The sequence below is a fragment of the Rana temporaria genome, chromosome 8 (assembly GCF_905171775.1).
Source record: "Rana temporaria chromosome 8, aRanTem1.1, whole genome shotgun sequence".
NCBI lineage: Eukaryota > Metazoa > Chordata > Amphibia > Anura > Ranidae > Rana > Rana temporaria.
The window spans coordinates 47605035-47623732 of NC_053496.1; the positions used below are offsets into that span (position 1 = coordinate 47605035).

The 18698-nt window shown below is 43.7% G+C and overlaps 1 protein-coding gene across 1 annotated transcript in view; it reads left to right on the plus strand.

Moving 5' to 3' along the window:
• Positions 1-9135: 9135 nt before the first annotated feature.
• Positions 9136-18698, plus strand: part of LOC120946905 (transient receptor potential cation channel subfamily V member 5-like) — a 47513-nt gene continuing 37950 nt past the window's right edge. The window contains exons 1-3 of the mRNA XM_040361728.1: positions 9136-9505; positions 11526-11623; positions 13982-14104. Coding sequence (XP_040217662.1) covers positions 9438-9505; positions 11526-11623; positions 13982-14104 — 289 coding nt within the window. The 5' untranslated portion in view covers positions 9136-9437. The remainder of the gene's footprint in view (positions 9506-11525; positions 11624-13981; positions 14105-18698) is intronic.

An 18698-nucleotide genomic window follows, 5' to 3' on the forward strand; every position in this document is an offset into this window, starting at 1 on the left:
CAGGAATTTTCCTAGAGTGGGCCTCCCGGCCAAACTGAACGATCGGGGGAGAAGGCCTTAGTGAGGGAGGTGACCAAGAACCCCAATGGTCACTCTGAGAGAGCTCCAGTGTTTCTCTGTTCAGAGAGGAGAACATCCAGAAGAACAACCATCTCTGCAGCACTCCACCAATCAGGCCTGTATAGTAGAGTGGCCAGACGGAAACCACTCCTCAGTAAAAGGCACATGACAGCCCACCTGGAGTTTGCCAAAAAGGCACCTGAAGGACTCTCAGACCATGAGAAAGAAAATCCTCTGGTCTGACAAAACAAAGATTGAAATCTTTGGCCTGAATGGCGAGCGTCATGTCTAGAGGAAACCAGGCACCGCTCATCACCTGGCCAATACCATCCCTACAGTGAAGCATGGTGGTGGCAGCATCATGCTGTGGGGATGTTTTTCAGCAGCAGGAAGTGGGAGACTAGTCGGGATCAGGGAAAGAGGAATGCAGCAATGTACAGAGTCATCCTTGATGAAAACCTGCTCCAGAGCGCTCTGGACCTCAGACCGGGGGAAAGATTTGAGGCTGTAATTGGTTCCAAAGGTGCTTCAGCAAAGTATTGAGCGAAGACTGTAAATACTAATGTACACGTGATTTTTTTTTTCATTTTTTATTTTTGATACATTTGCAAAGATTTCAAACAAACTTCTTTCACGTTGTTTTTAGAGTTTTGAGGAAAATAATGAATTTAATCCATTTTGGGATAAGGCTGCAACATAACAAAATGTGGAAAATACTTTTCGGATGCACTATATGCATTAAAAAAAATTGAATATGCTAATTTATTGTTTTTTAGCCGCACTACAACTGACCAATAGTCTGTATTCTCCAGCTATTGATGGCATGTCATCAAGTAACAGAGACAAGCAAGGGTTAAAAGGTAGAAAGCTGACTCCATTGACAGTAAGAAGATAACTAGTGAGGGGGGAAACCCTTTTGTTTGAAGTTAGCCCATCTCTAATGTTGTGTTTGTGGTTACACTCCAACATTCCTCCAATTGTAACTTGTCTGGCAGGTTTCAATCTATTCTCTCTGTAAAAAAAATGTTTGCAGACAACAGGGTCTGAGAAAGTCATATTATACAGGGGAGAAAAATTTACAGCAAGATTTCTGCCAAAAACTAGGGAAAAAGGGATTACAATAAAGTCCAGGGATGGAAAAAAATATTGCAAATTGTTGACTGCTACAGTACCAGGACCAACAAGGTAGGTGAATCTCTTTCTTTCCTCTTCGCTCTTTAGATATGAGCCATCTTGTGTTATAAGGTATCGTATTGCTTGTTAGAAATATTTCACATGTAATTGTAATTAACCTAACAATAACTACAAAAATTGTTAACATTTTCAATTTGCAGTTTGCCGAAATGCAGATCCCAAATCAACCAATGATCTGCTAATTAAGTAAAACAAATTAAGGAAATACTTTTGAGAACAAACTTGAATTTACCGGTATCCCAAGAGGAGGTAATCACAGACTGGGGAAAGGTCAGCCCAGAGCCAACCTACCAACTACTGAAGTGCTTAGGCGAGTTGGTTGAATTATGAATCAGGTTACATCAGATGATATAACGTTGTGTCACGTGACTTGCTTCATAGACGATTTTAATTTCATGCTAGAGATTCGTGGAACGTAAAGGTTGTTTATACCCCAAACTTTTTCTTTTTAGTTCTGGATAGAATGTATTAGACATGTGCTGATCAATGACAATAACACATTTTTCGTTATTTGGAAATCCCGGTGTATCGTACCCAAATAACGAAACAAAAATTCTGGACGATATTCAAATTCAAATCATTTTATAATCCAATTCTAATACTTTTCAAATCAAAATTGCATTCTAATTTCAGAAGAGAATAAAATATAAAATAAAATAAAGGAATAGAATAGAAAAGATTATAATAGAATAGAAAATAAAATAATAGAATATAATAGAGTAAAACAGAACAGAATAGAAAATAAAAGCATGGAAAAAAAATGTAATCGAAAATAAAAGGGTAGAATAAAAAATAAAGGAACAGAATAGAATGCCCTACCTAGAATAGACAATATTAGAGTAAAACAGAGAAGAATAGAATAGAATAAAAAAATAGAATAGAAAGAATATAACAATCTTCAGAAATTCGAATTTAAAATAGAATACATTTAAATTCAAATAGAAAAAAAGAATAGAGTAGAAAAGAATAGAAAAAAATTTATAGAATAAAATAGAATGAATATAACTTTTCAGAAATTTGAATTTCTAATGTAATAAATTTGAAAGGAATAGAAAATAAACAATAGAATAGAAAAGACAATAGAATAGAATAAAATAGAAAGAATATTATATTCTTCCGAAATTCAAATTTCAAAGAGAATACATTTGAATTTGAATGGAATAGAAAAGACTAGATTAGAAAATAAAAGAATAGAACAGAACAATAGAATAGAATAGAATAGAATATAACCATATTCCAGAATTTCGAATAGAATAAATTCGAATTTGCATAGAATAGAAAATAATAGAATTGAATATGCAATAATAGAAAATAAAAGAATAGAAAAAAACAATAGAATAGAAAAAATATAACAATATAACCATGTACCTAAAATTCCAATTTAGACTAGGATAGGATAGAAAAGAGTAGAATAGAAAATAAAAGACTGGGGGCGTGGTCTAGCCGTGCTGGAAGATGGCTGCTTTATTGCAGATCTCACCGGATCAAGAGAGCGATAATTTTCCCTTTTTCAATCTCGAATTTATGGGAACGGTGTCCCGGAACTCTTCCGCCTCTCGTTCCAGATCTCCCCGCGGTCAAATGGAGGACATTGAAGTTTCTATATCGCAAAATTCGCGGACTCAGAAAAGCAAAATGGCGACTCTATGCCAGGATTCATTGGTGGATTTATTACCCCCTCTAACTAATCTCCCGCCGACTCCCGCTGATGGAAAACCGGGGAACGGATCATTGAAATCGCTTCAGCAACACCCCAGTCTGAATAATCTCCAATTGATTGCAGCTGACATAAAAGATACATTGTCTGCTGCCATAGCAGATCTGCCCGTTGATGTACGCACCATTAATATGAGAGTGCAGGAGGTTGAAAAAACTGCTGCGCAACAGGGCTCTACTATTTGTCACGTAAACCGCAAAGTGGATTCACATACCCTTCACCTCAGAGAACTTAATCGCTAAGTGGAAGATTTGGAAAATAGAAGCAGACGCTATAATTTGAGAATGCGCGGTTTACCAGAGAAGGTAGACATTGATCAACTTACTACAGTCGTGACTGCTATTTTTAATGACCTACTGGGAAGACCTCCGCAAACACTGATCAAGATGGAACGTATACAACGCGCTCTCAGACCTAAAGGGAAATCCTCTGATTCCCCTAGAGATGTCATCTGTTGCCTGTATGATTTTCAATTGAAGGAAGAAATTCTTAGAAAGACTAGGGTGAGACCTAAATTTACACATGATGGAGTGGATATTCATATATTTCAGGACTTATCCGCCATTACGTTGCAACACAGGAGAGACCTGAAACCTTTATTGGACTTACTACGCACTAGGGAAATAATCTACAGATGGAAATTCCCATTTGGTTTGCAGGCTACTAATCAAGGCCGTACAGCTTTATTGCGGGTCCCAGAGGATTTACAAGCATTCTGCGATACATTGGGTATTTCCTTAAAGCGGAGGTTCACCCAAATAACATGTATATTAGATCATATTCGTTATACTTCCAACATGTACAGTATGCTTTTTTTTTTAGCTCTACATACCTTATTATGGCTATTTTCCACCCGGCTTCCGGGTACTCACTCCCGCGGGAGTAGGCATTTCTATGCAGAGGCACAATGTCACCTGGGACTACGCCCAGATGATTGACGTCCTTGAGAAAAAGTCCCCCCCGTGCCCCCTATTGTGTAGGCGCGTCACGAGAGTCACGAAGTTTCCAAAAGTAGCCGAACTGCGAGTCAGCTCTACACGGCGCCTGCGCACCGACTAGGACCTGTGTAGAGCTGACTGCGCAGGCGCCGTATAGAGCTGACTCGCAGTTCGGCTACTTTTGGAAACTCTGTGACTCTCGTGACGCGCCTACGCAATAGGGGGGCGCGGGGGGGGACTTTTTCTCAAGGGCTTCAATCATCTGGGCGAAGTCCCAAGTGACATTGCGCCTCTGCATAGAAACGCCTACTCCCGCGGGAGTGAGTACCCGGAAGCCGGGTGGAAAATAGCCATAATAAGGTATGTAGAGCCCCCCAAAAAAGGGGGCATACTGTACATGTTCGAAGTATAAAGAATATGATCTTGTATACATGTTATTTGGGTGAACCTCCACTTTAATCGATATTCCTAACTGGTATGCTGAATACCGCTTTAAAACCGGAAAGAAAGATCAACCATCTGAGAATATGATGGATACTCAATTAACACGTCATCGCAGACGACGCTCCATGTCAGGTCACAGAGCTCACACTGTCTTCCATGACAACCGTGATGGTTTCAACTCGACTGGATCTCCACGCTCCAGGAAATTCAAACGTGATTACTAATTGACTGCTGTTCAATATCTGTCTGTGTCTTGTAAGTCATATGGACTTTGGGGTAGATCCACATAGAATTGGATCCGCGCAGCGTATCAGAGATACGCTACGCCGCCGTACCTTACCTGGCGGAATTTCAAATCCTCAACGATTTTGCACCGTAAGTTACGGCGGCGTAGTGTATTTCTGGCGGCGGAATTCAAATTGGCGATTAGGGGGCGGGTTTTATATAAATGAAGCGCGTCCCCGCACCAAATGAACTGCGCATGCGTCGTCCCAAAATTTCCCGCCGTGCATTGCGCTAAAGGACGTCGCTAGGACGTAATTTTTTTTACTTGGACGTGAGTTACATCCATCCCGATTCACGGACGACTTACGCAAAAAAAGAAAAAAAAAATCAAATTTCGACGCGGGAACGACGGCCATACTTAACATGGCAAATCTAACTATACGCCGCAAAACACCAGCTTTAACTATACGTCGGAAAAAGCCGACTAGAGACGACGTAACAGAATGCGACGGCCGCGCGTATGTTCGTGGATCGTCGTAAATCGCTAATTTGCATACCCGACGCGGAAAACGACGCGAACTCCACCCAGCGGAAGGCGAAGTATTGCATCTAAGATCCGAAGGCGTACAAAGCCGTACGCCTGTCGGATCGAACCCAGATGCTGTCGTATCTTGGTTTGAGGATTCAAACTAAAGATGCGACGCGGGTAATTTGAAAGTACACCGGCGTATCAGTAGATACGCCGGCGTACTCGCTCTGAGGATCTACCCCTTTGTTTCTACTTTTCTATACATTTTTCTGACACCTGATACATACAATTTGTTTTCTCCTGACTCTGTCACATTTAGGCTTCATTTCCACTGGTGTTTTTACAGCCACTTTTCTGAGTGTTTTTTACAGCTTAAAAACGCCTGTCCATGTTATTCTATGGCATCATGCCCTCCTAGGTGTTTTTGAGCTGCAAATGGCATAGGCGTTTTTGAGCTATAAAAAAAACGCGGGACCAGGGCGTTCTGTGTCTCCGGCAATAGAGCTGTAAAAACGCCAGACATTAAAAAACGCTCAAAAACACGCAAAAACGCTCACAAATGCTTAAATTTTTTTTTTACAAAATAAACATGGACAGGCTGTAAAAAACGCTCAGAAAAGTGGCTGTAAAAACGCCAGTGGAAATGAAGCCTTATGGTTACTTCAGGTTTGTTTATATGTTGAGTCCTATTAGTAACATTGTCCCTATTAAATGGTCAGTTCTTTCAGGGATACAATATTCACTGGCATTTTACCCATCTAGTGAATTCTATATTATTATATTACAAGCAATGTTAAACTTTTTAGTCCTCAGTGTTCACGTTTATACTTTCCTCAGTACATAATTATTGATTTACTGATAGGTCCTTTACAATATTATTAACAGTTTTTGTTTAATATAATGGCATTAGTCAATTAACTGAGTGTGACTTTGAAGTTTAGCAATTCTCCAGTGATCTGCTTTGTATGCCTGAACCTTCCCCTGATCCTTCACCCCTCTACTTCTGCAAGTTGTTTGAAAATAAAAGCAAGAGAAAAGGAACTATAACTTGTGGACATTGAACTTTTTGCTGACTCTCAACCCCTAGACGATGAGGAACGAGGTAACGTGCAGACCCAAAACAAACCAGCAGCTCCTACGTGGGTAGTGCTACACATATAAAGACACCAAAACAAATAAGTTCAGAAATTAAAGAGTTACTAAACTCACAACAGTAAAATCAGTCTGTATATGCAGCATAGCATGCTTGTTATATTCAATCCCCATCCCCGTACTGTTTATCTGGGGAAGGCCAGCTAACACAGGCAGAATAGCCAACCTGCACATGCTCAGTTGTGTCTTTTATACTGAAGAGAACAGTTACTTGTTCTTAGGCTCCATTCACACCTTGGCGACAAAACGCCCGACGCTCGTGCCGCTGGAGGGGAGAATTGCCATTGATGTCTATGAGATGGTTCACATCTCATAAACGCCGTACGCCTGCCGCCTGAAAACAAGTCCCGAACCCTTTTTTCAGGCGGCATTGGCGTTCGGCCATAGACATCAATGGCAATTCTTTGTGGAAAAATAAAAAAGTAACCTAATCGCGGCAAAATACGCCACGTACGCGGCGTTACAATGTGAATGGGGGCTTAGAGATAGCCATGTCAAATGATATTGATATCACACATGTGGGCGTGTATACAGGCTGAAGTGGAAATCTGCTCTTTCCTGAACTCTCAGCACTGGAGAAACTGGGCAGTTTATCAGGTAACCATGGTATACAGATCAGCCAAAAAGGTATATAGTTGCAATATTTTAATGTAAAAAGAAGATTTATATTTTTTTAAAATTACTGTGTTTAGTAACACTTTAAGTTATGTGTAATAAAATGAAATGACACAGGGAAAAAAGTATTGAACACATAAAGAAAGGGAGATGCAAAAAGGCATGGAAAGCCAAGACACCAGCTGAAATCTTTCAGTAATTAGAAAGCAACCCTGCCCCTTGCTATTGCAAATTAATATCAGCTGGTTCAGAGTCAACTGATGGCCTATAAAAAAATGTCTGATTACCGAGGTGTCACACAAGAAATATCTCATGATGGGAAAAAGCAAAGCGCTCTCTCAAGACCTTCGCAACCCTATTGTTGCAAAATATACTGATGACATCGGTTACAGAAGGATTTCTAAACTTCTGAATGTTCTAGTGAGCACTGTTGGGGCCATAATACGGAAGTGGAAAGAATATAATTTCACTAAAAAGACAGCCATGACCAGGTGCTCCTCGCAAAATTTCTGACAGAGGAGTGAAAAGAATTATCAGAAAAGTTGTCCAAGAGCTTCAGAAAGACCTGGAATTATCAGGTACAATCTTTTCAAAGAAAACAAGTAATGCACTCAACTGCCATGGCCTGTATTCGCAATCAGCAGGCAAGACTCCATTGCTAAAGACAAAGCATGTTGAAAGTCGTTTAAAGTTTAATGCACAACATGTAGACAAGCCTGCGAAATACTGGGAGAATATAGTCTGGTCACATGAGACCAAAATTGAACTCTTTGGATGCCATAATACACACCATGTTTGGAGGTTAAGTAGCACTGCACATCACACCACAAACACCCCCATAACAACAGTGAAGTTTGGAGGTGGGATCATCATGGTGTGGGGATGTTTTTCAGCATATGGTACTGGCAAACTTCATATCATTGAAGGAAGGATGAATGGAAAAATGTACAAAGACTTTCTTGATAAAAATCTGCTGCCATCTATCAGGATGTCACGTACCTGGTGATGGGAGCCCGATGTGCAGGGAGCGGCCTCTCGTAAGCCTCTGACTCAGGAGCCCCTGGTAGAGCAGACAGGGGGTCGAGTGTACAGAGGGGCACAAGCGCCTGGTAGTTGACTGGGTAGTCGCTGGAAGCAGTAGCAGGATGAACCACTGAGGTCCTGGCAGGATGCTGGCAGCAGGCTGGAACAACGGAGTGGCACTTATGGAGCAGGAATTAAGCAGGTCAGGCAAGCCGGGTCAACACAGATGAGCAGATCAGAGCCAGAGCAAAGTCCAAAGGGGTAGTCAAGGTTCAGGCCGGGTCGGTATAACAGGCGGGCAGAGACAGTGCCAAGGGTTAGGCAGGTGCAGAGGTCAGACGTAGCCAGGATCGGAGGCGGGTTGCAAACAAGCGAGGTCAAAGGAAGCCGGGTCAGGTAATCAGGAACAACAAGTATACAGGTGCAGGTTCTCCAGGGAAACACTGTAGACAGGACAGCAAGCTGGTGAGGGATCAGACTGTTTATATAGGGAGTCTTGGCGCCAAACACTGTCAACGTGCGCGCGCACCCGTATGCGCACCGCGAACGCCACATGCGCGCAAGCGCGCACCAATGCGCGCATGCGCGGGCAGACGCGCACCAACGCGCACGCGCCGGGAATGGATTCTCCTGACACCGGAAGGACGTCCATGACACAGGATAATGAAGATAACCGTCGTATTTACCACAATATTCGGCCGCTAGCGGTGCGGTTTTAACCCCCGCTAGCGGCCGAAAATGCGTTAATAACGCCCTAAATGCGCCTCTGTAGAGGCGCATTGCGGGCGGTATTACCGCAGTTTCCAATTAATTTAAATTGGAAGGAGCGGTATAGGAGCGGTAAACACACTCCTATACTGGTCCAAAAGATGCGGCTAGCAGGACTTTTGGAGCGGTCCTGCTAGCGCACCGCTTCAGTGTGAAAGGCTCCGGGCTTTCACATTGAAGCCTGCAGGGCACGCATTTTTCAGGCGGTATAGCAGCGCTATTTTTAGCGCTGAACCGCCTGAAAAATGTGTCTGTGTGAAAGGGGTCTTAGGGACCACCTTTGACATGCTTGTATTGTATTGTGTATTTCTTCGCCCATGTGTACCTTTCCCTTTCTGCTGTCTAGAGTGGCTACCATTGTTGTTTTGTTAGTTGGTTACTACATTCAATGGAAAGCATTGTGGTTACAGTGTCTTCTTTTCTGAGCCTTCAGTAATTAACTTTATGCTCTAACCCAACAGGTGGCTCTCTACATTAATTAAAGGAATCCAAAGCAAAGCCCAGGAGCCAAGAAGACTGACATTGATACAAAGCCCAGGAGCCAAGAAGACTGACATTGATAGACACAGTCTCCAGGAATTAGCCAACTGAACATTTCTAATTGGAAGCTCTTCCCGCAGCCTACAGGATGAGAGGGGAGTTGGTTTAAGGTGCCCATTGTCTCCAAGGTGGACTGTTTCTCCGGGAGTGGCTGAGATCTCTTCATTGCCAACGCACCTATGGGACTAAACTGTTCAAAGGATTAAAAGAATTCTGGGGCTTGAGAATCAAAATGGTCCTATGTTGGAAAGATTGGCAAGAGGAAAGCTCATGTGAGATAAATTTTCGGCAGAAAAAAAGGTATTTTGTTAATTAAATTAAAGTAAAATTCCAGGCTTGTACTAACTAATCTTAAAACTGCTCTCACCTTCTTCTAACACATATACTAACTACCCTGTAGGTCGCTCTGGTCTGGTCACATGACTGGCTCCCCTGTGTCATCCAATGGTGACTTCAGGGGAGAGGACAGAGCGCTGAAAATGGATGGTAAGCTTATGGTTGATGTCGCTGCTCAGGCATTCCAGCCGTTGTCGGAGAGCTCTCTACTCTCCACTGTAACCTGCACTGAATGATACAAGGAGATCACATGATCACACCGGAACTACCTGAGAATAGGTAAGTATATGCATCTTTCTTCAACTAGTATAGGGAACAGTTTTAAGATTAGTTAGTATATGCCCGGAATTCCACATTTGTGCAACATAAGACCCCTTCCACTGCGCCATTAGAACGTCTAAGCTATATTGCTTATCCTTCATTTTAGACTATCAGGGGCATATCTAGGTTAATTTCTGCTTGAGGCAACAGTTTTTTTCTGCCTTCTCCCCAAAACAAAAAAAAAAAAAACAGTACAATCTCTGCTAGATTAGACAAAAAAACATTTCCTCCTGAATTTTCTAGGGGTTTCTCTATCATTGAACAGTGGCAAATTGATTTCCCATCTACACTGGCCACCGAGGCTATGGGCCGATTTTCGGAAAAAGAAGCCTTTGGTACAACCGTGCTAACAGCTTCAACCCTAGCATCCATTTCAATACTGTCCAATCCAAAGGGTCTTCTCTAGGGGAAATTTCCACTGACACCAGCAATTTTATGCCTTGTACACACCATCGGTTTTCCCGGCAGTAAAAAGTCAGCCGTGAAAACTGAGGGGAAAACCGAGTACCTACTTTTTCCCCCTACACATGCCCGGGTTTCCCGACAGGAAAACTGCCATGAGAGCTTTGGTCGTGAATATCTACCCTGACTACTAAGGCAAGGTGTCAAAAAGAGTATTACAGACTTTAACATAGGCTTAAAGCCTATCTCCAAGAAACCTTAAAAATTGCGTGGACTGTCCCTCTGAGTCCTCATGTCCAATGCAGGGCTATGCATCAGTCTTGATAATAAGAGGACCTTAAGCCTCGTACACACGATCAGTCCATCCGATGAGAACGGTCAGAAGGACCGTTGTCATTGGTTAACCGATGAAGCTGACTGATGGTCCGTCGTGCGTACACACCATCGGTTAATTAACCGATCGTGTCAGAACGTGATGATGTAAAACACAACGACGTGCTGAAAAAAACGAAGTTCAATGCTTCCAAGTATGCGTCGACTTGATTCTGAGCATGAGCAGGTTTTTAACCAATGCTTTTGCATACTAACTATCGGTTAGGCGTCCATCGGTTCAATTTTAAAGCAAGTTCTCATTTTTTTGACTGAAGGTTAAATAACCTATGGGGCCTACACACGATCGGTTTGGACTGATGAAAACGGTCTTTCAGACCGTTGTCCTCTGGCGATCATATCGTGTGTACGAGGCCTAAGACCACCAGAGCATTGGAGAAGAAATTGTAAGGGCCAGTCTACTGGAGCCTGTAGGAGTGGAGAATCAGGTAAGCATATCTTCTTTACCAAATGCCCTACTAAACAGACACCAGAAGTCAACAGTTGCAATGCAGGAGCAGCCCCACTGCAAGAGATAATTTTTAGGTTTCCCGGAGATAGGCTTCAAGAATTTTTTTTTATTATCGGCATTTAAAATACATGAAAACCAAAATATAGAAGTGCTTTAGGTCCAGCCAAGCCTGCACAAATTTACCTACACTAGAAAAAATTATCTATTTACACTTCTAGCACACCAGTGGATGCTACATTATAATATTTTATTTCCCAAGACCTGAAAATTATTATAAGGGTTCTTCCAAGGTAAAACAAAAGTTGAGAGACTAAAATGTTATAACCCAATAAAAATATTGTCTGCTACTATGTACATTTCCTTTCTAATTTTCAGTGACTATAGTTATGTGCTCACAAATAACACAAACTGTTCTTGCAGGATTAAGGAGCTGCCTCTCCTTAAGTATGCACAGATGAATCGCACAAGGGCTCTAAAGAAGCTTCTGACTTTGGAGACCATTGACCCACTAATAAGAGGTAAGTACCTCATTCTGGTTATTTAGTAAGACCACACAATTGGCATGGCAATCTACAAAGAGAGACAATCCATAGCTACCTGTATGCGATATCCACGTGATCACATCAGTGAGAAGGGATTTCTAAGGCCGAGTTTGAGAGGTCATCTGCCAGTTTGACATGCTGTGTTAAATTTGCAGCAGACACAATACAAAGCATTGTGGAGGAAGCATGTGAATAGCTCCCTCTGGGGTGGTACAGCCATGGCTCAACCCCCTGTTTGTACCTTCTCCACCCCAGCCACCCATGTGAAAGAGGCCTAAAAGAGAATAATGGGCTTCTTTTTCTGAATCATACTTAACTAGGTGAATGCAGCATCGGTCTGATGCTGTATCTGTCCCCGCCAGTTCTGAAACTGAGAACTGAGTGATCAAACGACGTCAATTGGTTCTTAGAGTTTCCTGAGCAGGGAACTGGTGACTGTCAGTCTCCCCTGTCTGCTCTGCACATCCCCCCCCCCTCGCTCCCTGGAGTGCTGGGCTGTGGAGGGGACGGAAGCGGCTAGATCAGACTCCCAGCAGCTTGCTGAGGGGTTGAGCCGGGTGCTGGTCCTGGCAAATGGGCAGATTCTGACTTCATTGTCGCAATCTTGCCTGAGCCTGGACCGGCTCTGTGATGTCAGCCGACAGTGGGCTTCAGCCCGCTGTCTGCTGGAAATGGGTCACAGGAGTACAGAACGAACTGCACTCCTGTGATCCAGGAGGATCCAGGAGGAGAAGTATAGCCAAAAGAGCTTAGACTGTTCTTCTCCTTAAAGCGGAGTTCCGCCTGCAAAAAATAAATACAAATACTGCAGCTGCTGACTTCTAAAATAAGGACACTTACCAGTTCAGGGCACCCGCAATGTCCTCACCCGAAGTCGACCCGTCCCTCAGCCCTGGGTGGAGGCGCTGGCCTCTTAAGTAAGGGAATCAGGAAGTGATTCACAGTCTGCTTCCCTACTGTACATGCACGAGTAGCGCTGCGCATTCTGACAGGTCCCTGCTGTCTTCTGGGACCTGTGTGTCTTCCAGAAGAAAGCAGGGGGGATGGAGGAGGGGCCGGACATGGCGTAGATCACCACGGATTCTGCAGCGATCTTTCGCCGGAAGTGGGAGCAAATATCTATATTAGACAGGTATCTGGTCCCCCCTGAAAGGTGCCAAATATGACACCCGGAAGGGGGGAAGGAACCTGAAGTTACATTTTTGGGCGGAACTCCGCTTTAAATATGTGCTATGGGTTGCAGCACCATCTATGCTGCTCTTTGTACAGTCTTTGGCCTATGCATATCTTCATTAAAGGGATACACGTTAAATGAAAAATGTGGACTATTGAAAGACCTTGCAAATTGGGGTTCATTTACTAAAGGCAAAAAGATTGTGCCCTTTGCAAGGGCAGTTGCTCCAGAGCTTAATAAATGAGCAGAAGCTTGCTGACTTCCATCATCCAATCATGTGCAAGAAAAAAAAAAAAAAAATTTCCCTTGCACATGATTGTGTACTGCAAAGTGTACCTCATTTACTAAGCTCTGGAGCAGCTACACGTGCACTTTGCAAAGGGCACAGTATTTGCCTTTAGTAAATCAACCCCATTGTGTTTACCAATGCATTGCTCTGCAGGCTTCATTGCAAGAAATAGTAAATGCATATCGATCATTTGATCAATGTTGCTACATTTACTACTTTTTGCAAAATGTAGACTAAGCATTTAGGGAGACTGTATGCAGGTCATGATGCCAAACAAGCACTATAGATTTAAGATTGACATAAACTTTAAAATAAGAAAAATAATACACACAAACAAAAAAAGTGAACTTTAATGACTTTTTTCCACCCAAGAATACGCTGGGTCAGTTCAGGTCTCACATATATAATTATAAACCAGAAAAAATGCAATGTTTATTATTGCAAGTTCTTGAAGATTATAAAATTGGTCTGTTGCATTTTATATGTCAATAAGACTATGACACATTGGAGAGGATTTATGAAAACTGCAGCAGGCTGAATCTGGAGCATCTCTAAGCCATGATTAAGCACTAGCTGTAAGTGCGAAACGCGTCGGCTATCCTGTATTCTGTTGGTTGCAGTGACTGTGTGTGTACAGTTGAATATTAAAGACAACTTTTTTAAGTATTTTGGAGTGCGGCCATCCAGTTTTTGTTCCTTTTTTGCTGAATCTGGAGCAGGTGTTCAATACAACCAATCAGCTTCTATCTCTTAGCGTTGAAAATAAAAGATAGAAGCTGATTGGTTGCCATACACAGCTTCTCAAGATTTTTCCTGCTCCAGACTAGGATAAATTGCCCTCACCGTCTAACAATGATGGACTTTCTACTAGGTGCCGTTGGAGAGACTGCGCTACATCTTGCTGTGCTCCACAATAATCTGGAGTCTGTGAAGATTCTGCTAGAACATACACCAGAGCTCGTCAACCAGCCCATGACATCTGACCTTTACAAAGGTAATTAAAGGAACCATTACAGGTACATACAAGTCAAAATTAAATATTAAAACCTTGAGCTGAACACTTAAAGCATTGCCTAGTGCCTACTGGCTATGTTTTTCTTTTTATACAGGCGTTGCTGTACTGTATGGGTCGACTATGCTGCCTTTAGCCTGTAGTTTGGTGATCCTGGAACACGCCTGTTGGGGATAATGGGTCATCATCCTGGTTGTCTCTTATGCACAGCCTGATGTTAAAAAGATGAAGGCCCGGATTCACGTAGAATGGCGTATCTTTGTGCGGGCGTAACGTATCCTATTTGCGTTACGCCTCCGCAACTTTTACAGGCAAGTGCCGTATTCTCAAAAAAAAGTTGCGGCGGCGTAGCGTAAATAGGCCGGCGTAAGCCCGCCTAATTCAAATTGTGAAGAGATGGGCGTGTGTTATTTAAATTAACCATGACCCGACGTGATTGATGTTTTTCACGAACGGCGCATGCGCCGTCCGTTGAATATCCCAGTGTGCATTGCTCCAAAGTACCCTGCAAGGACGTATTGGTTTTGACGTGAACGTAAATGACGTCCAGCCCCATTCACGGACGACTTACACAAACAACGCAAAATTTTAAAAATTCGACGCGGGAACGACGTCCATACTTAACATTGGTTCGCCACAATATAGCAGGGGTAACTTTACGCCGGGAAAATCCTAACGTAAACGGCGTATCTGTACTGCGTCGGCCGGGTGTATGTTCGTGAATTCGCGTATCTAGCTGATTTACATATTTCTAGGCATAAATTAGCGTACACGCCCCTTGCGGCCAGCGTAAATATGCAGTTAAGATCCGACGGCGTAAGAGACTTAATTCTAATTCTAAGGCCCGGTACACACGAGCAAACATGTACGATGAAACCGGTCCGTCGGACCGTTTTCACCGTACATGCCTGCCAGAGGGCTTCTGTACGATGGTTGTACTAACCATCGTACAGAAGTCCGCGCGTAAACAATACGCGGGGCGTGTCCGCGTCGTCGCCGCGGCGATGACGCGGAGACGTGGGCGGGCCTGCCATTTAAAGGCTTCCACGCATGCGTCAAAGTCATTCGACGCATGCGAGGGACGGCGGGCGCTCGGACATGTACGGTAGGTCTGTACTGACAACGGTACATGTCCGAGCGGGCAGGATTCCAGCGGACGGTTTTAAAACACGTCCAGGAATATTTGCCCGCTGGGAAAAGGCCCGGCGGGCAAATGTTTGCTGGAATTCGGCCCGCTCGCGCCTACACACGACCGAACATGTATGCTGAAACTGGCCCGCGGACCAGTTTCAGCATACATGTTTGGTCATGTGTACGGGGCCTAAGAATCAGGCGCATAGATACGACGGCTCAGACTCAGAGATACGACAGCGTATCTGGAGATACGCCGTCATATCTCCTTTGTGAATCTGGGCCGAAGTGTGTGTTTATTATGCAAGGGACTATGCAAAATTCAAATTGTGAGCCCATTGTGGTTTTACAAAGAATTTATTACGGTTTCGAAAAAAATAAAACTGTATTTTTTTAATCAATTCAATGTGCAATATTGCACATTATTAATATTAATTTGTCTGCAATTTAGGAACAGTTTGGGGTTGGCCCCTTCCTGTTCCAACATTACTGCACACCAGTTCACAAACAAGGTCCATAAAGACATAGATGAGCAAGTTCTGACCTCAACCCGATAGGACACCTTTGGGATGAATTGGAGTGGAGGCTGTGAGCCAGGCCTTCGCGTCCACATTAGTGCCTGACCTCACAAGTGCGCTTCTGGAAGAATGGTCAAATATGCCCATAGACAGTCCTAAACCTTGTGAACAGCCTTCCCGGAAGAGTTGAAGCTGTTATAGCTGCAAAGAGTGGGCACACTCAATAATAAACCCTACGGACTAAGACTGGGATGCTATTAAAGTTCATGTGTGTGTAAAGGTAGGTGTCCAAATACTTTTGGTAATCGTGTATTTCTGGTGGTTTGTAAGACATCCTTAGTTGAAGATACTGCTGGTGAAGAAACACTTTGTGATGATCCAGAAGCAGCAGAAAAAGTGTTTCTGGAATAAGAAAGGAAAAGCTCCTCGCACTTTCATTCTGGTACTCATCATTTCATTCCATAAAGTATTTTTAATGTCTTTAGGACACCTCTGGCTTGCCAGGATGGGTTTTGTCATCGTTGTAGCATTTGGAAAATAATATTTCTTCTCACAATATCTGCAATTGCAGCTTTGCTCTCAGCAGAAATTGTGGTGTGGAAATGTTTCCAAACCCTAGATATTGGTTACACCATTTTAATGAGAGGAGGGAAGAAAAAACAATTTACTGAGCAGACTATAGGGAAACATTAGGCTGTGATGGAGAACATTAATAGGAATAATTTAAAGGAGGTTAAATAAGAAAAACTATTTTGACAGACAAATTTGCCCTCTTACCTGTCGATTAAATAGGAGCTTAAGCCTCCTGTGTAAAAGGACAAAAACTGTAGCTGCTGACTTTTCAAACAAAAGGGACAGTTTTCTGTCCTTCAGACTTTAGGAGGGCCGGAGAGTGTGACCAGCATGGGCAGAAATGTCTCCGGCCTGGCATCAGTGAGAATGAATATGGCCTCAGGGTTGGTGGTCAAAGAGGTGGAATAGTGCCCCTATTAGGAGGTGGAGGAGTAGTATCCCGTCATTGGTATCGGTGGAAGAAATAGACCCTTGTTGGTGTCAGTGGGAGGAATAGTGCCCCATAAAGGCATGCAAAGGGCCGCATCTGGCCCTAAGGCCACAGTTTGGAGACCCCTGACCTAGGCGATCAGAGCAGAAGTGGGTGCCGTGTACTTGTCAAAATCAGGTTCTCACTCACCCCCACTCCCCAAAAGAACCTGAAGCGAGGGAGAGGCCTTAAAGAGGAACTTCCTCTTTTAGGTGGAGCTCAACTTTAAGGCCTGAGAGGACAGAAACTATCACATACTGTATCCCAACAATCACCCAAGTGTAAGAGGTACAAGATGGAGCCCACACGCAAACTAAACTAGAGCAGTGCCCCTAGTAGTAGAAATGCATATTTGTCTTGTTTGAGAACTGTATTGAGAAGTACAGTGTTTACTTGAATTGTGTTCAAGCTGAGAGTACTTGCAATAATTTAAGACTTTACATAAAGTCTCAGAAATCTTTCATTAAGTTATTTGTGTTATATGTTTTGAATAGCATGCCATAGATATATTATGTTTTTTTTCCCCCATCAAAAGTTGAATTACTTTATAACCCGTTCCTGCCTGCCCTGACATTAACTGTGCTATTGTAGCGCTACCCCCTCAGGAGCCGCTGATTGTTTTGGGATCGGCGTATTAAGTTACCTCTATGTGTTGTCTAGGGGTGAAGGTAGTGAGTAGAGCAGTAATCGAATGTCCAGTCTGCAGATTAAGTTTTCTGAATGCTTTATTTCTTGGTCCAACACGACCAACATCAACTTGAGGTAGACGGGAAAGGTTGATGAAATAAAGTAACCTTGCAGTATTCAGGCCTGGATAATGAAAAGCAGCCTTGCTTCTCTACAGTTGTCACAATGCGTCGCCACTCCAGCTAGAGTGGGTGAAGTGCCCCCGGACAGACCCCTGCCACGAGCCTGGCGGCCGGAGCGTCACTTTAAGGTTGCTGGGGGGGAACAAGTCTCTGCCACAGACTTGGCTCCGATTAGATTAGGATGCCAGATGAGGCCTCTGCCACAGGCTCAATGCTGACAATGTGAACAGCAGAGCGAATCCTCCCAGCAAATCATGTTGGGGTCACCGCCTGACAGTCTCAGCGTACCTGTCAGTATCCGGTCACCAAATCCCATATGGTTCGTTCAAGCCCCTTTGGATAACCCGCCTCTGGGTTTTCCTCAAGCCAATCCCCCAATCGAACAGCATACAGCTTGGGATCTCTTCAGTAGAAGGGGGATCCAGTAAGTCACTGGGGCCCCTTTGTGGCATCAGTTGCTCCGAGCCAGGAGGGCCGGGAGTCAGGAACTCCGCGTAGCACGCGACCCAAGGCCAGGTAGGCCATAGTGGTGGGGCCTGCGATGTGCACACACCCTAAAGGTGGATGCCACACCTGAAACCAGGAACCCGCGAAGAACCCAGAATAGCGGCCTCCGCCACAGAAATACCCCCTCCCAGCATGCACAGCGAGGCTCAACTCCTCTCATTGGCTGCTGGGAAGAAGCGGCTCCGCCTGGATCCCTCTGGCCCCATCTGCCGTCCAGAGATGAGACCGTATCTCTGGACACACAGACTGACCCACAGACAATCCAGAATTTGGCGACAGACAAATTTAAAAACATTTAGAATGAGAGCAACTTCCCTCTCTCATTCTCCCACTAACTTTAGCGTAGTGCCCTTACTGAAAGTAAAGGTCTGGCTAATCATGTGACCAATGTGATTGACTGACTGTTTTAGGCACCAGTAGGAGTTCCAGGGCCAGCAACTTTACAATGTAGACTACTGCACAGGAACTTTCCCCCTCTTGGGAACGCCGTAAATCTTTCACCTTAGCGGGGTTAGCCAGGAAGTTCAAGTACTCTAAAGACAGAAAACACAGAAGTGGGTATTGTACCC